A 25,349-nucleotide genomic window follows, 5' to 3' on the forward strand; every position below is an offset into this window, starting at 1 on the left:
GAAAGCCAGATTCTTTACCACTGAGCTCCCAGAGGCGCACAGGGCTGAAATAGATTTTGAGAAAGGTGGTGACTTGCCGGAGGTCCATCGTCTATTAGTCCTAGAGCTTTAAGAACCTCACCTTGTATCAGAAGACAAGAGTTCTAGGTTCAGCACAGCCACCTTTGGCCTTGCTGGACCTGCTGTGGGCTCCAGCAACCACAGACAGCCTTGTGGTATGACACTGAAAAAAAATTCATTTTGGATTACTTGGCATTTTGCCAACCTTAAACAAAAGATTTATTGATTAAAGTATTACTTAACAACTGTTATGTCCCTAAAGTAGCTTCAGATTCATCAACATGCTTTTTCTCCTTAAGTCATGAACACATAGACATTGAGTTCCCCATACATTCCAAGAAAAGCGTTTGGTGAAAATCTCAAACAGAATATGATGCTATCTTTCCTGGCCATGACCCTCCTGTTACTTTCTTGAGATCCACCCTTGTCTTCCAGCTGTGCCTGAGCTGAAGCTCCTCTGCGGGGCAGATTTCCTCAAGACCTTCCAGACCCCCAACCTCTGGAAAGACACACACATCCAGGAAATAGTGGAGAAGTTTGGCTTGGTGTGTGTGACCCGAGCAGGGCATGACCCCAAGGGATATGTCTCAGACTCGCCCATCCTACAGAGATACCAGGACAAGATCCACCTGGCCAGGGAGCCGGTGCAGAACGAGATCAGCGCCACATACGTCAGGTGGGCCCTGAGCCAGGGGCAGAGCGTGAAGTACCTGCTCCCAGATGCTGTCATCTCCTACATCAGGGAACACAACCTTTACCTCAGGGATGCCAGCCCGGGGAGTAATGAAGGCTTGCCAACCTAGGAAGGGCCAGCCCCTTCTTTTCCAACCAGCTCGTCCTGAAGACAGGGCACTTACGGTCTTTGTTTTCTGAAATCTTTCCATTTTGCATTTGGTTTGTTTCAACAATGATTTTGCTTCTGTGGCATCTTCTGTCCCAGGAAGAGATACCTTCTTCAGAGAGGAGCAAAGGTCCGCATTACAAGGATGGACATTTATCATCAAGGTTAAAGTGGCGTGATAGCGCATCAGGATTAGACAAAAGCTCTCAGAACCTCTGGTGGAAGAGGCCTCCTTGCTTTGTAAATGGTAGTTATGGCAAGAACACAGAAGGCGGTTCTGCACATGGCAGGGGTCCCTGAGGGTCAGATCAGAATTGCCCACAAAGCCTTTTTTAACTGGGACCAGGTGCAACCTGTGGGCCTTGATTGGAGAGACTTGACAGGATGCTAATTACCAAACAGTGGGCTTTGTCAAGGCCTTGTTTCAACAAAACAACACTCATGGAGGCCTACATTCGGGAGCAGTGCTTTGTTGATTGACACTGAATCTCCTTTTACGAGCTGTTGTCTGCCTGCCTCCTGGTCATTGGTAAAATTTAAACCAAAATCTTTCTAAATAGTGATCCTCAAACAGTATTTTTGATACAGTATACATATATATATTTTTAACACAGCTATTCTATTATATAAATGCCAGGGTTCCTGATTTCCAGGTTTCTAAAAAAGAACTGAGTTAAAACAGATGCCTTGACTGTTTGAGAGAATCTTTTTGAATGTTTTATGATGGCCTGCCTGTTTGAATATCGGCAAAGGGATAAATAATAAATTGACATCAAAAAGTACTAATGAAAAGTTTCTCTTTTTCTTTCTTTGTTATATTATTAATGCCTGATATAGCAGCTGTTGCTTTTCTTTTTAGCTACTCCATAAAATTTGTTACTGTTCCAGTCCAACTGGCATGAATTTAAAAGTTTCTAGTCCCAGGTACCAGAGAAGGCAATGGCACCCCACTCCAGTACTCTTGCCTGGAAAATCCCATGGACGGAGGGGCCTGGTGGGCTGCAGTCCATGGGGTCGCTAGGAGTCGGACACGACTGAGCGACTTCACTTTCACTTTTCACTTTCATGCACTGGAGAAGGAAATGGCAACCCGCTCCAGTGTTCTTGCCTGGAGAATCCCAGGCACGGGGGAGCCTGGTGGGCTGCCATCTATGGGGTCGCACAGAGTCAGACACGACTGAAGCGACTTAGCAGCAGCAGCAGCAGTCCCAGGTACCAGCCGTGGAGGAAGCAATTGCTTTCCAAGCGAAAGGTTCTCTAAGCTCTGGGTCAATGGCTCTGTTCAGGTGAGCCCTGAAAAATGCCCCCAGGAGCCCGGTTTAGGTCCAGGATTTGTCCTTCCACTCCTGATTAGGAGGAGATTTTGATTGGCCAAACCCTGTTTGAGTTGACTCTTTCCACTTGTTGACTGAATGCATTTAGAATTACTTCTCCCAGACTTTGCCCTAGTTCATCCTTGTTATACATTTAATGGTGCAGAAGCACAGAGTTGGTGGGAAGAATCTGGTATCTCTGTCGTCCTCCTCTGTCATCCCCTTCTCCTCCTGCCTTCAGTCTTTCCCAGCATCAGGGTCTTTTCCAATGAGTTGACTCATTGGAAATATATCCCAGTGTCTGCAGGTGTGTCAGGATGGACATGAGTGAAGTTGGGAATCAGGGTTCCCTGTGAGGAGAGTGGAGTGGGGGGAGCCCTCACATGGGAGTCTCCAGACTTCTGTCCCTGTAACCTCTAAGCTGCTGACTTTTCCCCACTCTGATGAGCTATGCCCTCAGAGTCTCCCTAAGGACTCTGCTAATTCAAGGGAATAAGAATCAAATAGTCTTGCCCCAAAGCTGGCACAGCAAGCTGTGTTATGTAAACTAGCTCCCTTCTCCACGCTGGGCCTCAGTTTCCCAGTCTCTAAAATGGGGAAGTTTGGTTAGACATCCTCTACATTCTCCTCCAGCTGATTTTCTAAGACTCTGAGTGCCTCTGACTTCAACCTCTCCACCCTTATTTGGGTCCAATACACTTCTAGCCCAACTGGACACTCCCCAAGGGCAGGGGCCTTTGTATTCTTTGTGCTGTATCCTAAGTGCCAAGAAATTTGCTACTACAAGTGTGCTTGTAGGCCCAGAGTTCGCATCCCCGGGGAACTGACTAGAAAGACAGACTCTCAGGCTCCAGCCCACATCTCCTGACTCACTCTGTATTTGAATAAGGTTCCCAGAGCATTCAATGCACTGGCCTAGAGTTGTCGTTCAGTCACCAAATCATGTCTGACTCTTTGCAACCCCATGGACTACAACACGCCAGGCCTCCCTCTCCATCTCCTGGAGTTTACCCAAGTTCATGTCCATTTAATCAGTGATGCCATCCAACCATCTCCTCCTCTGTCATCCCCTTCTCCTCCTGCCTTCAATCTTTCCCAGCATCAGGGTCTTTTCCAATGAGTTGACTCTTCGTATCAGGTGGCCAAAGTATTGGAGCTTCAGCACCAGTCCTTCCAATGAGTGTTCAGGCTTGATTTCCTTTAGGATTGACTGGTGTGATCTCCTTGCCGTCCAAAGGATTCTCAAGAGTCTTCTCCAGCACCACAATTCGAAAGCATCAATTCTTTGGCGTTCAGCCTTCTTTACAGTCAGACTCTCACATCTGTATACATGACTACTGATAAGACCATAGCCTTGACTATACAGACCTTTGTTGGCAAAATGATATCTTTGCTTTTTAATACACTATTTAGGTTTGTCATACCTTTCCTGCCAAGAAGCAATTGTCTTCTAATTTCTTGGCAGCAGCCACCATCTGCATTGATTTTAGAGCCCAAGAAGAGGAAATCTGTCACTGCTTCCACCTTTTCCCCTTCTATTTGCCATGAAGGATGGGACCAGATGCCATGATCTTAGTTTTTTTAATGCTGAGTCTTAAGCCGGCTTTTTTACTCTCTTCTTTCACCCTCATCAAGAGGTTCTTCAGTTCCTCTTCACTTTCTGCCATTAGAGTGGTATAAAAATTATTCGTTTCGTTTTGAATAAACTGTATGTATAGCTGAAACTGCATCACATTTACTCTGGTAAATTGCCCCTACTGTTCTGTGTGGAGTACAGAAGGCAAAGGAGGGAAAAGAGAAAAACAGCAGACAGCTGTATCCAGAAAAGGTGATGGAGAGGGAGCCTGTGGGTTTGAGGCAGGGCTTTTCACCTTGGGCATTACTGGCATTCTGTACCAGGGAATTCTTCACTGGGAGGGGCTATCCTGTGCCTTGTAGAATGCTTAGCAATATCCCTGCCTCAGTTCAGTAGCTGGTAATAATATCTGCCCATTGTAACCAAGATAATCACCAGACCCGCTAGTTTAAGACTATGGCTTAGAGTGGGAGGGGGATGTTTATGAGATGGGGTCTCTGCTTCCCAAGAGAGAAGATTAGGAAATGGCAGCTGAGTATCTTACAAAGGTCTAGTTTGGGGGTAGGGGGATCCCTACCAGTCATGAAGTCATGTTTATTCTGGGGGACACAGTGCTGTTGACAATAAGAATCAGAAGCCACATCCTTGACTCAGAGGCACCCCACCTTCAGTCTCCCTCGAATCCCAGTGCCCAGAGTAGTTTTCTCTTCCTTGTTTCACAGGCCGAGTCTTCCAACATACCCTGTACCCTCAGTCCTGATGTTCAGGGCCTGGCAAATGGAGACTCCCAATGAGTGGGAGCTAACAGCTCTATGATTATAATTATTCAAATTTCAAGGTTCATTTATTCAAATCGCATTTATTGAGGACCTTGCCTGTGCTAGGCACTAGACTAAACACTAGGAGAAATGATGTGAGCAAATGGACATGGTCTCGCCCCTCGAGAAGCTTACAGACCATTGTATGGATGGGAATCAAGCATTTCCATGACGAAACATGATTTCATACCATCTTGAGGGCTCCAGTGGGCAAATCCACCATGTACTCTGCCAGCCAGAGGCAGCAGGTTCCCTGTGAAGTAAGGAAGCTTAAGCAGCTCCTTGTTTGCCTGGAGGGATCTTCATTATGTAGGTATCTTATTTCACATTCAAACTTTTTATTCTTTTTCTGGAAAGGGGCCTTCAAGATTGTACAAAGTTTAGGCCCCATAAGACACCAGGGATTCACCCTGATGACAGAGTATAGACAGCAGAGAAGAGAGGATGGATTTGAGACCTGAAAGACAAATCCCTGAGACTTGGGGATGGGTAGAGGCAACTGACTTTCAGGCGGAATGAACAGCACACACAAAGGCCGTGTGGCAAGAGAGGGCCAAATAGACAACACGACAAGCTAGATTCATCAGTACTCCTTAAGAAGAGGCTGAGTGTTACAGCGTGCATCTGACGGTAGGCATCTTGGCATGCCAGCATCGGCCTCCCTGACCAGCCTCCCTGTGGGCTCGGGGGCACTAGGCCCAACTAGGCTGGAGAAGACCTCCTGTCTGATTCATGGTCATACCTTGTGGCTCCCACCAGGCAAAGCATTCATTCCTTAGCCTTTACATATTTGTGGTTGTTTAGTAGCTATCATGTCTGACTCTTTTGTAACCCCATGGACTGTAGCCCGCCAGGCTCCTCTGTCCACAGGATTTCCCAGGAAAGAACAGCGCATGGGTTGCCATTTCCTTCTCCAGGGGGATCTTCCTGACCCAAGGATCAAAGCCACATCTCCTGTATTGCAATCAGATTCTTTACCACTGAGCCACCAGGGAAGTCCACCTTTATATATATTGTCCCTAAAATAAAACATCACAAAAGATCTACTATATATATACATGCATATATATACATATAGTATGTATATGTATATATATCTACATACTATATATGTAGATATATATCTATATATTGTTAGATATATATGGAATTGTTATAGAATTTAGAATATTTTAGAATTGTTAAGATAATCCCCAATAGACATACATCTACCATATATGTGTGTGTGTGTGTGTGTGTGTATATATATATATATATATATATATATATAGTATCCGGAGAAGGCAATGGCACCCCACTCCAGTACTCTTGCCTGGAAAATCCCATGGACGGAGGAGCCTGGTGGGCTACAGTCCATGGGGTCGCTAAGAGTCGGACACGACTGAGCGACTTCACTTTCACTTTTCACTTTCATGCATTGGAGAAGGAAATGGCAACCCACTCCAGTGTTCTTGCCTGGAGAATCCCAGGGACAGGGGAGCCTGGTGGGCCGCCGTCTATGGGGTCGCACAGAGTCGGACACGACTGAAGCGACTTAGCAGCAGCAGCAGCATATATAGTATCAAGTATACATAGATTATATTTCTGCACTCTCACTTGTCTCATTGATTCACATAGCCTCCCTTTTTTTAGTATCAGAAGAGAAAATAGGTGTCACTGCTGTGCTCCTGATTTGTCGCACTGACACTGACCTGCATACCCGATTTCACATTCTCCTCCATTCCCTCAGGCCGTCTTTGCATCTCGTTTGCCAGGGTGTTTTGTTTATTCGGCAAGAACAGATAAAACAGTGGTTTGGGCTCCTGGGTAAATAGAATTTCCAGCCTTAAATAAAGGTTCTCCTGTGCTAGTGTATGCTGCCCAAGTGAGCGCAGCTCTGTATCCTGGCCTGAGGAAAAGATTTTTCATTTATAATCCTGTCTGTGTCACTTGGGACAGAATGATGTGAAATCCCATTTTAAACAGATAGCGCTCCGGATTTACAAGGCACACATGGTAATTGAGTTAATACATGAATATGAATTTCTTCTCCCCAGCCTCACACTTTCTATGCTAACAGTGTTTCTGCCTTTGCTTTTTGCAAGGGTCTCAATGCATAGACCATGTTCCATTTCGGTCATGTTATTTTCTTGGACCACAGCTCTGCATGTTAGATATACATATGTGTGTGATCTTAATCAGTCATAATGCACCTAGGCACAGACCTCAGAATATTTTAGAATTGTTAAGATAATCCCCAGAAGGCCTGTTTGTGGCACTAGAAGGGACCCTAAAGTTAATCTGGTAGGTCCCACCTTTCCCAAATTATCAGAACACTGAAATCCCAGTGTTCTGTATCGCTGTTAGAAACAGTAGTACCGTGTTTCTTTGGGGAGCCCTACCTCTCTTTCTCCTGCTGGAAATCCATTATGAGCATTTGCATGCCTTGTCAGTCTTACTTTCTGTACATGCCTCATATGCAGCCTCTTTTCTCCATCTATCCTGTCCCCTCTCAAGCCAGACTCTCCATTATCTCTTACCTGGCCCACTACTACTCCCAGCCCCTGCAGTCCCTTCTCTATACTGGGGCCAGAGCAGTCATGTATGTGTACAAAACTGGGTATGTTCCTCCCCTGCCCATATTCCTTCCAAGGAACACCAGGAGACTCCAATAGAAGCCACAGACTTGAAGAACATGTTTACAAAATGTAGATCTAATAAATGACTGGTGTCTAGTATGTAGTGTTAGTCTTTCAGTCATGTCTACCTCTTTGCGACCCCATGGACTGTATCCCACCAGACTCCACTGTCCATGGAATTCTCCAGGCAAGAATACTGGAATGGGTTGCTGTTCCCTTCTCCAGGGGATCTTCCTGAACCAGGAATCGAAGTTGGGTCTCCTGCATTACAGGCAGATTCTTTATCATCTGAGCCACCAGGGAAGTCCTTTAGTATATGTAAGAAACTATAAAAAACAAGATTAAAAACCTAATTAAAACCCAAAGATTTGACTAGTCATGTTCAGGAGAGGGTTAACCTAGCAGGCCTGATGCAGCTTTACAGAAGGCTGGCCCTTGGCTGGCATCTGAGAAATTGGCTTTTGGAATATTGCCTACATGTCTAACTGATAAGGCTGTTTTGTCTGCCTGGGGCACTGGACCAGCTTGCCTAGACTGTTTTTACAAGCCATGTGATTTGTAGTGAACACCTGCCTTCCTTCTAGGAGTTTGGAATGTCAGTAATCACGGCTGGTCGCGCAGGCAGAGTGCCTCCATCACCAGCCCGTGCAAATAAAAAAAACAAAACCCTGGATTCTGAGTCTCAGGCAGCCTCCGGTGCAGAAACGGTACACAGTGTTGCTGCATTTCGCCGCTGGAGAAAAAGCATGTTCTGTGCATGTTCTTCCCAGGAGGCAAAACTTTGGATGTCTTCGCCTGGGCTCCTCCATACTCCTCCCGATGTGTTTTTTCCCCTGGCCGGCCCTGCTGTGTGTCCCCTCACTGTAGTGACTCATTGCCAAGACAGGTAACTGCCTCTGAGTCCTGCGAATCCTTCAAGCAGGTCACCAAACATGGAATCCTAGAAACAAGGACACTTCACCAAAGACGATGCAGGAATGACAAACAAACACAGGAAGAGATGCTCAGCCTCGTCAGTCTTTAGAGAACCACGGTGAGCTGCCATCCGCCACCCGCGGGAGTGGTTAGAACCAACTGAGCAACCCTAGGTGTCCATGCAAGGGGGATGAAACCATGTGTCCACTCACACTTGTATGTAAATGTTTATTCACTAGATCCAAAAACTGGGGAAATTCAGATGTCCATCAACTGGTGCTTGAAAAAACAAATGTGTTGCATCCATGTAGTGGAATACCATTAGCAATTACAAGGAGAAAAACTAGGGATGGATACCTGCAACAAGGTGAATGAATCTCCGAGCCAGACATATGGAATGACATATTGTATGATTCCATCAATATGAAATCTCTAGGAGAGGCAAAACTCTAGAGGCGGAAGGCAGACCAGTGGCTGCCCAAGGGTAGGCATGGGGATTGACCATAAGTGGACACAAGGGAACTTAGGGAGTGACAGATATATTCTAATTTAGATTGTGGTGATGATTGCACCAGTATATAAAGTTACCAAAGCCCATCAGCTGTACACATAAAATAGAGTTTGTGGTATTTAAATTACACCTCAATAAAGGTGTCTTTAAAAAGTCCTCCTGAGGGCTCCCCTGGTGGTGCAGTGGGTGAGAATCCTTCAGCCAATGCAGGAGACTCAGGTTCAATCCCGGATCCAGAAAGATCCCACATGCCGTGGAGCAACTAAGCCCTGTGTGCCCCAACTATTAAGCCTGTACTCTAGAGCCCGGGAGCCGCAACTGCTGAAGCCCAAGGGCGTAGAGCCTGTACTCAGCAACACAAGAGCCCACCACAACGAGAGGCCCAAGCACCACAGCTGGAGAGTGGTCCCCGCTCACCACAACTAGAGAAAAGCCCACACAGCAACGAAGATTCAGTGCAACCGAAAATAAATAAAATTGTTTTTTTTCTTTTAATCCTCCTGAGCTTCCATTACATGCTTTTGGAGTAGAGACCTGGCTTCTCCCAGGGTTGGCCTCCTCCTCCCCCTAGTCCTCCCCCGACCCACCCCAGCCCCCAGCCCTTTCACCCTTTGTTCCAGCCTAGGGCTTCTTTCAGTTTCTCACACACTTCTCTGAGTCTCGATTAAGCCAGACTTGCCCACTGGACTCCCAGCCCCCTGCCTTCCTCTTTGGTGAGAGAATTTCATCACTCTTGAAATGACTGATTCAATAACAACATCAAGTTCCCTGAAAGCAAGGATTTGCCTTGATCATTGTGCTTTTTCTCCAGTACGACTCCTGACTTATAGTAAGGACTCAGTAAATATTGCATAAAAATAATACCTGAATAAGGATCTTAATAGCTCCAAGAAGCTCATGATAAACATACCTGTCTGTATAAATCAGTGTTTTTGAAGCATGTTTGCACTCAGAATCCTTTCTATACGCACACACTTAACGGTATGAGGAACATAGAACTCAAAGTGTAATTTACAAAGTTCTTATATAAAGTTTTTTTCCCTAGCTTTTTGCTGCAATAGACATCCTTGTATATAAACCCTTACAAGCTAGTGTTCTTGTGGCATAGATTCCAGGAGTGGTACTGCTGGGTCAAATGGTATGTGTACTTTTTATTCTAATCAATGTTACCAGATTGATTTTTTTAAGTACATTGAATTTTTTTTTAAAAAAATAGAATCTCATAAAGCAGCTGAAATTTCATTTCCTTATTCCTTTGCAGGGAGTCACCTTCATTATCTTTCATACACACCACTGCAATACCCATCTCTTTATTCCAACAGATAATCTGTGTGGAAGAGTTTCAGGGACTCTCGCACCTTTTAGAGAGCAATTTGTTGCACACTGTTCCTGGTGTTTGCTGGGTGCCTCTGTCAAGGACTCTTTTTTCTTTTTGGTACACAGGAGCTCCTCAAACTCACCCAAACAACAGAGGTGGGAGCACAGGTGTCATCAGGATGTCAGGAATGGAAGAGCCCATGGACAGGACATATATACCAGTTCATGAGAAACTGGAGAGAAGAACTTCCCTGGTGGTCCAGTGGTTAAGAATCCACCTTCCAATGCAGGGGATGTGGGTGGGGAAACTAAGATACCATTTATCACAGGGCAACTAAGCCTGGTCACCTCATGAACACCCAGCAGAGCCAAAACAAAACAAAGAAACTGGAGAGAAAGAAGAAATTGATGTTCCCCACCTTCCCTTTTCCTCCCTCCTCCTCCCCTACTTCCTCATCTCCCTCCCCTTCTGCCCCCACTACTAACTGCTATGGTCCTCAGCCACTGCTCATCCTCCAGCAGCTGGCACACCTGTACCCACGGGACCCTCCACCTTAAGCCCTGTCTCAGTGTCACAGTTCTAGATTCCCTGACTCGCTGGCCCCGGGTGGACTTATCTACCTGGTCTATGCGGCAGTGACATTTCTACAAGGGTGGAAGGTGGGCAGGCAGGAAAGAAGTGAAGGACACTTCCCACTTTCGGGTAAGCACCCACAAAATTGCAGAGTAACCTAGCATCTGTGTATATGCCTCTTGCTCCTGTCCTGCTGCAGGTGGTGCTGCTAGGAAATGTGCTCCTGGGGGGAGAAGGGGAGGGAGGGCAGGATGACAATCAGATGTCAGTCTCTCCTTCTCCACTCTTCCTTATGCTGTGGGCAGACGGACCAGACCCCAGGATGGGTTGGGCAGAAGCTAGAGGGAGTCCCCCCCAGGGCCCACAGGCATGTGCTTGAGTAGCCGTGGGTCTGGGAGGATCAGGGAGGGCAGAGTACAATGACTACAGCTGGATCGTGAGCCGGTCCCCTCAGCGAGATCCTGCAGAGGGGGCAGGGATTTCCTCCTCGAGGCTGCGTGGACTACAGGACACGGAGGGTCAAGCCAGGTGTGGGTCCCCATGCTCCACAGCAGCCAGAAGCCATGTCTAGACCCTCACAGCCTCACTGGGAGTCCTAACTTGGCCAAAACTCAACAGGCTTCTTGGAAGAAGGATGGCAAGTTGGTACAAACGGATGTTTGCAAGGTGAGTGTGGATTTCCCTGGCATCTCAAGATGTTAGGTCACCAGAGACCTGTCTTTCCCAACCTCTGCTCTAACGTCCCTCTCTCTTCTCTGGGGAGAGCCTCTACTCAGTGATGCTACAGCCCCAGCCACCCCAGGTGCCCCTGTTTCTGTGGCTGTCTCCCTGACTTGACTGCACCCTGAGAGTGTTACTGAGTCCAACTTGTACAACTCTCCCCATGACAGGCCAATAAATTGAGAGATGAGTCTTTGAGGCAAGGAATAGCAACTTTATTCAGAAAGCCAGCAGACTGAGAAGATGGCAGACTAGTGTCCCAAAGAATTGTCTTTGCTGAGTTAGAACTCAGGCTTCTTTTACACTAAAAGAGGAGGGGGTAAACTCCTGGTTTGGGAATGTATTCATTTCTTCCTACAGCCAGGTGGGCCTGGTCAGGATGTTTCTTGTGACCCAAACAAAGGTATTTTAGCTTAATCCTCATTACCTGGGAGGCAGGGTTCCCAGAGATGGACCATTATGTATAATAAGCTTACAGGCAACTTCCCTTTAGTGATTAGCTTGTATTCAAAGCAGTGGAATGTAAAGGTTAGAGTAAAAGCAGATCCAATATGGGGTCAGACTTGTTCTCCTCCTTGTAAAGAGGAGGGGCTCGGTGTCTCACTGTGCCCAGACCAAGCCCCCCACGGGTGGACATCAGATGGTCTGGTGAAGGCCTGCCACCTACTCTCCTTCCTAATGGCACCCTCATTTTCTTTTAAGGACTTATCTTCCTCACTGGATTCAGCCTGGTGAGCACACCCAGATGTTCACTCCCTGCAATTTAAATCTAGAACACAATGACCACTAGAAACGGCCAGAATAGGTTTATCCTGTGGCCAGTTCCAATACAGGGTCTCATTTGTTTTTCCTATTTTTCTCTCCAAACATGATTGTGTCCTTGGTAATCCTTCCAGTGTATTTCCTCATTTTTTAAAAGCTCCAGAATCTGTTTCTGTTGCTTGTAACTGGGGACTGCAGAAGAGGAGGAGGAGGGAAGGAGGAAGGGAGGGAGGGAGGAAAACTAACTCAAACACCCAGTGAGTGAATGAGACCAGACCACAGTCTAGCTGGAAAGCCTGCCATCAGCAGGGCAGCCACGGACAGGGCAATGGTGGCTGCGGTGAGCAACACTGTCTTCCTGGAACAGCCAGGCCAAGCCCGCACAGTCACATCTGTGGTACCACTGGGCCAGCCACGGAGATGATTTCAGACAGTTCTCTTAGCTTCTCACAAATGATGTCGGGCTCACGGGGTCCTCCCATCATGGCACTACAGACACCTACAGAGATCTGCTAGTAGATACAGGAAAGCCTAGGGCCTGCCATCAGGCTCCCCAGGCTCTTAGGAGAGCCCCATATCCAGAGTAGCCCCAGCATTATCTAGTACAGAGTTGGGGTGAAGGGGAGGGGCCAGGACAACTGAGCAGTAAAGAAGCTAGGGATCATTTTTATTCTATTACAGATATTTTCTAATTTTCCTTGTTATGGCTTCTTAAATATATCCCTCACTTAAAAGCAGACATTTAATTTCCAAATACATGGGATTTTTTTAAGTATCTTTGATATTAATTTTTCATCTTGATATTTCTCATTTAAATGCTTTCTTCTCTGCAATCACCCTCTGTGTTTTTTCAGTCTTCTAACTTTATTGAGGCTTTCAATGGCTAAGTCAAAGCTTTCTCTTGTTAAATGTCATACTGCACTTGAAAATACGTGGGTTATTTTCAAATATCTTTTGATCTCTAACATAATTCCATGGTAATAAGAGAACAGACTCTATGACTTCAACACCTTTAGACCATGACATTTCTGTACATGGTCTTATGTCTCTGGATATGTTCCAGTGACTCCTAGTTTATAGTCTATATAGGAACTTGAATAGAATTTGTATCCTACTGTTGTGTGAAAATTGTAAATCTCAATGATGTTGAATTGGTTCATAATGCTTTTCAGGTCTACTATATTTTCCTACTTCTCTGTACATTCATTCTATTAATTTTTGAGAGTTTGGTATTGAAGCACCAACTAAAAATCTTAACATATCTACTTGAAACAAGCAATTGTAATATATAGTGGAACAATATGTAACTTTGTTCTGTATTTTTCAAGTCTCCTTGAAATAATAAATGTATTATCGTATTTTCATAATTTAATAAATAAAAAATAAAGATTTTTTTAAATTGGTAAGAAAAAAAAAAAGATGCCAGGCGTCATGTCTTCAAAATGCCAGGGGCATAAGCATCATCTGGAGAGCCTGGTAAAGGTACCCTTTTCTGGGCTTATCCAGACTGTGATTCAGTGAGCTGAAACAAACCCAGGGATCTAAGTTTTAACAAAACCCCAGGAGCCTGAGGCAAGTGGTCTCTCTGGAAGATGCTATCTAAGACTCAGTCAAGTGCAGGAAGAAGGCATGCAGATGGGTGTGTCCTGTCCAGCATGCAGCTTGGCCGATCCTCTGTAGAGCTTTTAGAAGATGGACAGTATCTGTCCTTCGTCCCCTCCCAAGGCAGCTCCTCCTAAACTGTCTTTCCATTGTGCTGCTGTCACACGGGCGTCAAAGACATTCAACATCCTCCCATCACCTCATGGGGAAAGGCTGACGTCTCAGTTAGCATCTGAGCCTCCAGGTCCAGTCATTCTCTTTCACTCCCGCCTGTTCTCTGCATGGCCATCCACGAACCCTCTCCTCTGCATGGCTGGAGATCCTCTCTGTCTGTAATCAACCATGGTTTCCTGCTCCCCAGCGTCTGTGCGAGCCCTCTCCCTAACCTAGGATGCGCTTCCTGCTTCTCTAAGCCTCTCTGATCACCACTCATCCTGGTGACCCTCTCAAACTCCACCTTCTAAAAGCCCTCGCTCCCCACCCTGGCCCCCGGGGACCTCCCTTCTTCCAAGTTCATGGTAGGGTCACTTTGTGTTAGGTGACTGAAACTGACAAAGGGTTTCCTGTCCCTCTGAATCAGAGGAAGGTCAGAGGGTCAATGAGGAGAACTCCATTCTGACTGTCTGAACTGGAAAGACTGGAGTGGACTGGCAGTGGCTGTGGGGGGCAGATTTGTAGACCCACTCTGAGCTGGACTGGGAGGGTCTCCAGCCCATGCACAGGTTCTCAGTGGCGCACTGGGCATCTTGGTTCAATCCTAAGCCTAAAGTTGACCAACTGTGCTCCTGTTTTACCCCTCTCCCACTCCCCCCACACCCAAACCTCCTGCCTCTCCCCAGTCTTCTCTCCTGCAAGCTGCACTCCACCCACCTGCCCTCAGATCCAGTGTCATTCTCATCCAGAGGCCCAAACATAACTAAGGACACCTTAGTTCCTCAGGTGGATCCCAAACAGACAGAAAGAACTGACTGGAACTGGTGTGAACCCAACAAAGATGGAAGCCACCTCCCCCACCCCCCGCCCCTTCTCTCCAAGGACAGAGCACAGAGAAATCACTCTGCAGAGTAGCAATAACAGAAAAGGATGCTGGCTTTGGGATCACACGGAACTGGGTTAGCATCATGACTTTTTTTAACCTAAAATGATGTGGCCTGCACCTTCATCTCTCCAACTCTGTTGTTTATAAGACAGTGATAAGAAAACACCTACCCCATTGTGTGTCTCAGGATAAAGTTAGATAGTGTTTTTCTCTTGTTTGTCACATGAGCTTCAGACAGTGGCTGGCATCATCTTCCATCATCCTCATCAGGCATGTTGGAGACAAAGTATTTGAGCTGTCCCTGAAGCTTCTCACCATCAATCATCACACTACCACATCTCCTCTGGGGTGGCTCCACATCCAGTCCCTGCTCCGCCAAGAAAAACAAAGGCAAGTGCCTTGGCCAGGACCCCAGGAGCCTAAGTGCAAAGAGAATTCCTCTCAATGGAAAGAGGCAAGATTTTGACTATGCTGTTCCCTCGCATCCTTGTATCAGTGAGCCTTGGCTGTGAAAGAAAAAAAAAATCACTCTAAGTCTCAGCGGCTTAAAACAAGAACCATTTATGATTTCTCATGAGTCCAGCAGTTAGCTGGGTGCTTCTAGGCCAAGATCAATTGATCTTTGCTGGCCTTAATTAAAGGTTTTGTTCCAAAAGGCTTCTGGAGGCCTCACTCAGGACTGGTATGACATCACTCCTGCCACAAAGCCTACTGGTCAGAGCAAGTCATGAGGCCAGTCTCTCCATAAGAAGAATGACCAAGTATTGTACATTACAGACATGTCTGCAATCAACCACAGGCCTCAAGCTTTTCTCTGCATCCCTTATAGTTCCTGATTATGGCTTGAAGTGAAAAAACTCTGTTATAAAATAAAGATGGGTGGACGGTTGGGAGGATGGACAGAGGGTAGCTGGGTGGATGGGCGCCACTGTGTATGAGTGGGTAGATGGGTGAATGGGTAGATGCAAGATGCATTCAGTGGTGAAGTGTGACAGGGTGAGTGAATGGAGGTGGTTTGCATGGATGGTGGGCAGAAGCCTCACATCCTACTCTCATCCTTAGAGTCAAGGGGCATGGTCACACAGGAACAAGAAGACCATGCTTCCATCCTACATCCCTTGCAATCTCCTGGTGGGCAAATGAGTCACCTTGCTGCACACGGCACCGCACCGGAATCTGTTGCTCCTGGGCAGGCTGGCCACGCCCAGGGCCTGTTACCATGACTGTGCGTCTCTCCTTTCCCTCATGATGACGCCCCTTAAACTTCTCAATGCTCCCATTTCCTACAAGATAGAAGCCAAGTAACTTGCTGCAGCATCGAAGCCTCCCCATGGCCTGGCCCCACTTGTCTGCCCAACGTTTTCTTCTGCTATGGCAGACCTTGCCTTCCCTCTCCCACCTGCTCCCCCCTAGTCATCGCTGTAGCCACATGATGCTCCCCCACTTCCCTTGAAGACGCCAAGCTTTCCTACACCTCCCTGACATATGTGCTGTTCCCTCTGGGAAGTGATCCCTTTGCCCTCAGTCAAGGGGACGTTTGCTTGCTTGTCCTCTAAGACTTCATCCCTGTGCTCCACCACCATCTTGTCCTTGAGGGCATCTTGTACAAGCCTCCACTTGTTACATTTCTGTCTCCCCCCTGGACTTACCTTCCTTGGGGCAGTGGGTCTGGCTCATGGCAGTGTCCTCAGCATCTGGCCCAGTTCCAGGAGCCTAGAAGGTACCTGGTGTTTGTGAAAGGATCCATCCCTTGCAGCTTTGACATGTTCCCCCTGCCCTGTTCTCTCAGCGAGTGCCCACTGTGTGTCCAGTTCCTGACCAGGTGTTGGACTAGCCACAAAGCACTGATAGTCTCATGGAGGGAGCGAAAGCAGGCAGACACACTTGTGCACAATGATCTCCCAGAAATCAAAGCTCTGTCCACCAGAGGCAGCATGACACCAACACCTCTGGGAGAGCTCAGGGCGCCCAGAATTCATGGAAGAGATCACAGTGAAATTGGGACATGGGGACTTTGATGAGTGAGGAAGAGAAGAAGGCTTTGGGGGTCAAGGATCTGCATGAGTGAGGCTTGGCTGTGAAAACACATAAGAGCAAGCCACCAGCCCAAGAAGGTGACTCAAGGGGAAACAAATATAGCACTGGGAAAAAATGCTGAGGTCAGATGGTCAACGGCCTTGAATGACAAGGACAAGAAGGAAGCTAGAATTTATTGAGGGTGAGAAGGCCAGGTTCCTCAAAACTATCCTGTGACGTAAAGGTTCAGAGACATTAAGCGACTTACTCAAGATAATACAGCTAGGAAATGGTAGGCCTGGGATTCAAAACCAGTCTGACTCTAAAATCCACCTCCTCAAAACTAAAAACAGAGCAATCCCACTGCTGGGCATATATTCAGAGAAAACCTGGTTCAAAAGGATACATGCAGCCCAATGCTCATTGCAACACTGTTACGATAGCCAAGACATGGAAGCAACCTAAATATCCATCCAGAGAAGAGTAGATAAAGAAGATGTGGTACGTATATAAAATGGAATATTACTCAGCCATAAAAATAATGCCTTTTGCAGCAACATGGATGAACCTAAAGATGATCATACTAAGTAAAGTAAGTCAGACAGAGAAAGACAATTATATGATATCCCTTATATGTGGAGTCTAAAAAGTATGATACAAATGAATTTATTTACAAAACAGAATCAGACTCACATAGGAAACAAACTTATGGTTACCAAAGGGGAAAGGTGGGAGGCAGGGGAGGGATAAATTGGGAGTTTGGACTGACATATACACACCACTGTATGTAAAATATATAATCAATGAGGACCTACTGTATAACACAGGGAACCCTGCTCAATATTCTGTAATAACATAAATGGAAAAAAAATTTAAAGAATAGATATATGTGAACCTGAACCACTTTCCTGTACACCTGAAACTAACACAATATATTAATCAACTACACTATAATATAAAATAAAAATTGTTTTAAAATAAAATAATACCCATCTCTTCATTCCATTGGACTGTTTATCAGTCAGGAGGCAGAGGGCAAGGTGTAGCAGGAAGGGAGGTCATGGATGAGATGGGTCTTTACAAATATTATGATAATGCTATTTGGACTGTGTTCTCTGTCCCTGAATCAATGAGCTCCTGGCCTATTTCTTCTCTTGTTGGAAGCAAAACCCTCTATGAGCCACCTAAAGTGTGTGTTTACCTCCACTGCTTCTAAGGAGACAGGACAGAGACCCAGGCCTTGAGGTTAGCCCTGGACTGAACAGGTGACTGCAGCCCACCCTACCCCATTGAGCCTCCCTGCCAAGGCCTCCCCACCTCCCGGCCAGCACGGCTGGATCTGTGTTCGTTCTCAGGGAAGTCCTCTGTGGACAGGTCATGTGTTGCCTGGAAATCAGTGTGTTTGACCAGTTGCTTCCCTTTCATCTTTTCATTGTATAATTCTGCCCCCCGAAGGCAAAAACACTGGTCTGGCAAGATTTGTTCTTTTTAAATCTGGCTGGAGCCTCACTAAAGTCCATTAATCTTTAACTTTTTATAGATTTTTCTGCTTAGAATATATGCTCTGTGCTTGCATTTCACGTGGAGATTCAAGCTCTGCTTCCATATTGATGATGACTCTGAAGACTTATGTTCTCTCTGGGGTTTTGTTCTGTGGGCTTATTTATCAGTGCCAGCATGCCAAGAACCCCATAGATCTCTGCCTCACTCAGGAGCCAAGCAGTGGCTAAGACCCTGGGCCTCAGGTCACACAGAGCCAGACACAAATCCAGTCCCAGCCCTGCCATTCTACCTGTTCAACCTCGAGCAAGTCACATGCGTCTCTAAGGCTCATTGAAAATGAAGACCCAAGGGACTCATATCTCACCCGGGCTTGTATAATCAGCACAAAGCTCATATCCAGCCGTAACAATTACTGTTGAAGAGTCCTTGACTCTGCAAGGACAGCCACTCCTTACCCCTATCCCATACCTTTTTTCCAGTCTCCCCTTCTCTTCCAAGAATAACTGCTGGCTCTTTCTCTGTCTACTAAGTTAGTCTTTCAATGCCACCTCTAATCCTCCCTTCTAACCAGCATCTCTGATTAACCTCATAAGAAGGTCTAGGGTAAAGTACACAGAATCATGGTCCTCTGTAAAAAAGACAAGGAGATGGGAAAAATTTTGATATGTACAATGCAGTTTTTTCAAATTTATTACTTGCCAAAACTATATTTAAAGAGTATCATCGTGTGTGTGTGTGTGTGTGTGTGTGTATATATATATACATATATATGTATAACTGAATCACTTTGCCATACAGCAGAAATTAACACAACACTGTAAGTCAACTATTCTTCAATTTTTAAAAGAGTATCATCAAAGTGAAAACACAAAATTTATATATCTTTTGCTAAATCTCAAATCCACAAGGCCGAGTACACCAAGTACTTGGGAAAGACAGCTTAAGAGAAGTGATTTAAAAACAACAAACACTGGCCACCTCTCCCCAGACACTGGCCACATTAGCCTACTGAAACCACAGCAAACACCATGAGGGTCAAGAATCTGCCGACACCTATTTTCTGTCTAAAAGTTGGCAAGGACTGCTCTTAGTTGCCGAACTTCACAGATAAGCGGTGCCACTCTGCACATTAGTCCTTTTGTGGGCACATCCTAGGGGAGTTATGCTGACTGGCCACCAGTAGACAGATAAATTATATGGACCCTTTTCCCACCTTTTGGTGACTCTGGTTTAACCTAATTGCTGACGACAAATCATTTAAAAATTCCTTTACTAATTGCTTCTGACCAAAACCATTCCCACTTCGCTGTCTTGATACTGCGAGGCATGGAACTGTGACATCTCCAGTCTTTCCACCCACCATATCTCCCATCGCATGAAATGGCCACTTAAAGACCGAAATCAGACTGGAACTCAAAGACTGACTTCTGATTTCCTACCAGCTACGTCTCTATTTTAGATGCTATCTTTCAGCCAAACCAGTATTCTGGAGGACCATCCTGTCAGACATCTGTGAGAGTGTGAGAGTGAAAGCATTAGTCACTCAGTCATGTCTGACTCTGTGCAACCCCATGGACTGTATCCATCCAGGCTCCTCTGTACCATGGAATTCTCCAGGCAAGAATATGGAGTGGGTAGCCATTCCCTCCTCCAGGGATCTTACCAATCCAGGGATTGAACCCAGGTCTCCTGCATAGCAGGTGGCTATGTTACCATCTGAGCCCCCAGGGTGACTGAGGGACATATCAAAGGAATGATTTCAATGAGCCCATAATCTTGCATCTTTTATATATACAAAAGTGCTAAATTCATTAAACTGAGATGACTGCTTTACTTTAATTAACAGTACTCTTTTGATGGTCTAATTACCTGGTCTTTGTTGCAAAAACTCCTATAAATCCTGGCTCCTCCCTTACCTCTTTGGAACAGTTCCTTAAAATTGTCTGGAAGGCTGTGTCCTGGGCTTAAGACCTCATTTTTGTCCACTGAAAACATAATTCTCAACCTGTGCACTTTTTTTTTAGTCAACACAGCTTATGGGTAATCCCCTCCATGTGACATCTATGCCTGCCCCACAGAAATCACAAGATTCCACAGGACCCAGATTTCATTTTCTAGGAAGCATTTTCCTTGCAAATATATGGCTGTGTGGTTGGATCCCTGGGTTGGGAAGATCCCCTGGAGGAAGGCATGGCAACCCACTCCAGTATTCTTGCCTAGAGTATCCCATGGACAGAGAAGCCTGGCGGGCTACAGTCCGTAGGATTGCAGAGTCGGACATGACTGAAGTAACTTAGCTGATTGTACAGAGCCTCCAGATTAGACAGTTGGGACCCAGGTATCTTTGCAGAAGGATGTTAGGCTGGGGAGGTGGGCTGGGGTAGATAAGTAAAGGTGTCCTTCACAAAACTACCACAACCAGCATCTCCTCGTTGAGTGTCCTGGATCTACCCACTGGACGAACGTCCTCACTATGGGAAAACTGAAACGAAAATTAAGAGATGAGTAAGCACTTTCTGGGTATTTGATAATATTTAGAAATTAATATTATTGGTTATTAGCTGTGATAATGATGCTGTGGTGTTTTTTTTTTTTAAGTCTATCTTTTAGAGATACTTCTTGAAATGTTTCCAGATGATGCAATATGATGTCTGGTATTTGACTCAAGATAATTCTGGAAAATGGGGAGTGGGCGGGGATATCGATGAAACCAGATCAGCCATGGGTTAATAATTGTTGAAGCCGGTGATGGATCCGTGGGAGGTCTATGTACAATTATATCTCTGTTTATGGAAGTTTAAATGTTGCCATAATAAAAGAGTTAAGAAAGAAAAAAAAAAAAAAAAAGAGGAAAGAAAGGAAGGAAGGAGGAGCGGGGGAGGGAGAAAGGAGGAGAAAGAAATGAAGAAACACTTCCCATGCAGTGTATATCACAATCTGTAGAAACAACTGTCATGTGTCGATGAAAAGTAACTGACCCACTCTGCAGAACCATTTTCTGGACAGAAATAAATCCCCGGGCCACCTCCCCAAAGTGGGTTTAAGATTCTGGGGCTTGTAGACCTGGTGTTTCATTTGCATATCTGCATATTCATGGATGCATTAAAGAGGAGTATCCTGAGCAGACCTCGGTGCCCCCTCAGTTCCTGTGGCCTCTTGACAAGCCCTCTCACTTCGGGACACAGTGGACACAGGGAGGCAGCTTTGTTGGGCCACCCTTATCCTTTCAGACATTAACCTCACAGATGGCTCGGTAGTAGCTCGGGGACTGGAGTGAGGTGGTTCTCTACAACATAATTCCAGACACATATTTGAACACAGGAAGGGAGAAGATTTTACAAGTCTCTAAAATAAAATGAGCTCTTGAGAAGAGAAACAAGGATGAGGAGGATTTCTTTATCAGCAAGAGGCAGAAGTATGAGCCACCTGTCCCCTCTTAGGAGACTCAGTCTTGGATGGCGAGACCCAGCAAAGAGGACAGACACTGGAAGGCACCTCCTGCCCCACCTCTTATGAGGAGCATCTCTGGAGGAGGGACAGGCTCAGGGTCTGTCCCAGGGCTCTCTTCTCTAACCCCGCTGCCCTCCAGAAGCTCTACTGCCCCATGGCTGGGTACACAAGGGCCAGTTGCTTGACCATTCAGTGAAACGGGACAGGACTTCCCACCTCACACGGAGATTGTAAGGATCATGGGAAATTGAGGCACTGATTCATCGAAATGGCTCTCTGAGTTCTGATTTATCTCCATGGAGCTCATGGCTTATCCCCATTTACCTTCCCCTCCTCCTGGGAGGAGACACAGCAGGGCAGGCATATACTTAGCCACTGGGAGACTAAACAAAGGCAGATAGGAACCAGGGAAAAGCAGGCCGAATTAATTGCCATGCGCTCAGCCAGCCAGCTCAGAAGACTGAGGCTAGGTGAACAGGAGGTGTCTAAAGTGGCCGGAGGAGGTAGGAGTGGCCAGATCTCAGTTCTTGGGAACCAACAGCAGAGGACCTACTGGAAGGGGAGGGGAGGGGCAGACCTCTGCCTGGAGCATGAGGGGACCACTGAGGGCATGCAAAGAGCCAGCAGTGACTTGGCCCTTTTTATGTGCCAGGCACTGTGCTGGACATTTGGCATAAACATCTCAGGAGACTCAGCACAAAGATGGGGGAGGGTGAGAAATCCACCTGCCTGAGATGGATGATGTAGGGAGCAGGGAGAGGAGTTTAGACTAGTCAAAGATGGACTAGTCAGTTCACTGCTTAAGCCTTTGGCTGATCCTCTGTTCTAGTGAGTCAGGCTAACAAAGAAGTTCAGGGCCATGGCTGGTCCTGATTAGATGCCTTAGAGAAGCCAAATCAGGTGAGAACCCACTATCCACTTGACCAAGCTACGGGGCTTTCTTCTTGCACCTTTAAACTGGGCAGGGCAGGGACAGGCTGCCCCACAGTCCCTGAGATGAGCTCCAGGCTGGCCAGGGAGGATGCAGAGTCAAGGCCTGTGTGAACAACTGATGGTGTGAGCATCCCAGTACAGCTGAGAAGAGATGGGAAATAGGTCTGATGAGGGCTACAGCTGTCCACAGCACTGGCCTCAGCCAGGGGTGATTTTGCTCCCCTCCCCCACACCCCTCCCCCACCAGCCTGGGGCATTTGGCAAGGCCTGGAGACATCTTTGGGAGGTATCAACTGGGCCTGTAGATGCCAGGGATGCAGCCTAACATCCTACAATACATAAGAACCCTCCATCCACCAAAGAATGACACGGTCCAAACTGGCAACAACGTCAAGGTTAAGAAACCCTGGTGTTGGACTTCCCTGGTGGTCCAGTGGATATGAATCCACCTGCCAATGCCTGGGACACAGGGTCAATCCCTGGTCTGGAAAGATCATACGGAGCAACTAAGCCCAAGCACCACAACTACTGAGCCTGCACTCTAGAGGCACCACAGTGAGAAGCCTGTGCATTGCAACAAAGAGAGGCTAAAATCCAACCCACTGCCTGGAATGAAGCTGCCCCTACCCTGAGGAAGAGGCATCTTTTTCTAACTCAGCCAGATGCAGTGTGAGGACTTACATGAGCCTGGAGATGGGGGACAAAGGAGAGGTGCCTGGGGATTGGAGCCACAGTCATATTGGAGTGGGAGGAGAATGTACCTGCTGTCACCCAGACTGCGAGTTGTACAAAAAGCAATTTAAGAGATATTTAGTCTTAATAGAGAGTCAAAAAGTCAACCCACATGATTATGTCATCTTCTTGCTGGCAAAGACAGAGGTTTTAAAGCACGATGACATACCTACCAGGTGAGAAATGAGATGAGCTCAAAGATCTTCACTGCAGTACTGTTTCTAACAGTACGAGATCAGAAAACAATACTCCCATAAATGCCCATCAGGGCAGGACAAGCTGGATAAACCATAGCATATCCTGCAAAAGAATGAGGTCTCCAGAAACAGAGTAAGTGAAAAAAAGCCAAGTGCACAACCCTGTGGAGTTGGCCTTTCACCGGGTGGCCTTCCACTGCCACCAGGTGAAAGCCGAGTGAGGAACAACGTGGTACTGATAATTGCTTATATTTGCATAATCCTGGTGGCTCAGCCAGAAAGAATCTGCCTGCCAACGCAGGAGGTGCGGGTCAGTCCCTGGGTGGGGAAGACCCCCTGGAGATGGAAATGGCAACCCACCCCAGTATTCTTGCCTAGGAAATCCCATGGACAGAGGAGCCTGACCGGATACAGTCCATGGGGTCGCAGAGAGTCTGACACGACTTAGCGACTAAACAAGCGTATTTCAAAGGCCACTCAGCTCCAGAACCACCCAGAGGGCCTCTTTTAGCCATACTTACTTCAAGCAACATCAACTTTGCTTTTATTGGGGCGGGGAGGGGGAGGTGGGAGTGTCTCGTTTTTCTTTCCCGCAGTTGAACTGCCCAGCCTTCCGGATCCTGGACCCCCACAGGCCGAGCCACCCGCGGGGATTTAAGACAAAAGCCTGTGAGAGATACCGTTCCCTAGTTACTCCAGCCAACCCCGAGACTTTCCCAATCCTCAAGTGGCCGCTGAATGCGAAAAGTTCAAGGAGTCTGAAGGAATCCCGCAGGAATCTAAGAATTTGGAATCATTTAAGTACTCTTCACCCTCACCCCATCTCCCTTTTCCCTCTCAGGGAAGCTAACTGAAGGTCTGAGGAACCTGGCCCTCCAACCTCCCCGCCCCCGCCCCACTGAGAGGGGCGGAGCGACCGCTACGATGGATCCTCCCGCCGGCTTTGTGCGCGCTTGCAATCCAGCTGTCGCCGCCCCAAGAGCCCCCTTGCCCCCGGAGGACGCACATTTCTGGGCCGCCCACCACCCAGATCGCACCGCCTACCCACATCTGCTCCGGCCTCTTCGGTCCCCGTCGGGCCCCAGTCGTTCCCCCGAAATGCCGGTCGACTTTACCGGGTACTGGAAGATGCTGGCCAACGAGAATTTCGAGGAGTACCTGCGCGCGCTGGGTAAGCGCTGCCCGCCGCGCTCTGCCCGGGCGCCCCGCCGGACCTCTGAGGGTGGGATCCCCGCGCCCTTCCGAGCCGGCCGCCCATCAGCCTGCCTCGGTCAGGCCTTATAGCCGCCCAGAGCACCCGGGCCGCGGACCGGGGGTCTCCAGGAGCCAGAGACCTGCGAATTGCCGAACCCGGGTTGTTAGGGTTCATGGTGGTCAGTGTCTGATATTTGGCTCTCGACGTGGAGGATTTCATTAGAAAAGCTGGGCTTGGTTGGCTAGTTTTTGTTTTCAAAGGTTTAGCATAGGGCAGAAAACTTTGTTGTGGAAAAAAAGGAAAGAAAGAAAAGGACAGGCCAGCTGCACGCAGAGGCCGTGTTAATCGAGCAAGGAACTCCAGTGGTTTTCTTGGGGTGGGGGGAGCAGGTTCGTAGGGCCCCCCTACCTTGGCAGAAGTTCTCCAAATGTTTTCAGCCAACTCTCTACCCTGGCACTCCCTGCAGATGTCAATGTGGCCTTGCGCAAAATCGCCAACTTGCTGAAGCCAGACAAAGAGATCGTGCAGGAAGGCGACCACATGATCATCCGCACGCTGAGCACTTTTAGAAACTACATCATGGACTTCCAGGTTGGGAAGGAGTTTGAGGAGGATCTAACAGGCATAGACGACCGCAAGTGCATGGTGAGGCTTTGC

At 47.1% G+C, this 25,349-nt stretch overlaps 1 protein-coding gene and 1 long non-coding RNA gene across 3 annotated transcripts in view; one reads left to right on the top strand and one right to left on the bottom strand.

The window, feature by feature from the left end:
- LOC129644122 (uncharacterized) overlaps positions 1–1,057 on the bottom strand; it is a 1,536-nt gene extending 479 nt beyond the window's left edge. Inside the window, exons 1-3 of the long non-coding RNA XR_008710752.1 lie at positions 918–1,057; positions 122–223; positions 1–44 (exon numbers count right to left, since the gene is read on the bottom strand). The exon at positions 1–44 is cut by the window's left edge and continues 479 nt beyond it. This is a non-coding gene — a long non-coding RNA (uncharacterized LOC129644122). The remainder of the gene's footprint in view (positions 45–121; positions 224–917) is intronic.
- LOC129644121 (nicotinamide/nicotinic acid mononucleotide adenylyltransferase 3-like) overlaps positions 1–25,349 on the top strand; it is a 118,816-nt gene that overhangs the window by 67,634 nt on the left and 25,833 nt on the right. Inside the window, exons 5-6 of one of the 2 annotated variants that reach the window (XM_055569531.1) lie at positions 24,339–24,668; positions 25,159–25,337. In XM_055569531.1, the coding sequence (XP_055425506.1) occupies positions 24,339–24,668; positions 25,159–25,337 (509 nt within the window). Of the gene's footprint in view, positions 1–495; positions 1,684–24,338; positions 24,669–25,158; positions 25,338–25,349 lie in introns of those variants that run through there. The other variant, XM_055569532.1, reaches the window with a different exon arrangement.

Source organism: Bubalus kerabau, chromosome 2 (genome assembly GCF_029407905.1).
Source record: "Bubalus kerabau isolate K-KA32 ecotype Philippines breed swamp buffalo chromosome 2, PCC_UOA_SB_1v2, whole genome shotgun sequence".
Classification (NCBI taxonomy): Eukaryota; Metazoa; Chordata; class Mammalia; order Artiodactyla; family Bovidae; genus Bubalus; species Bubalus kerabau.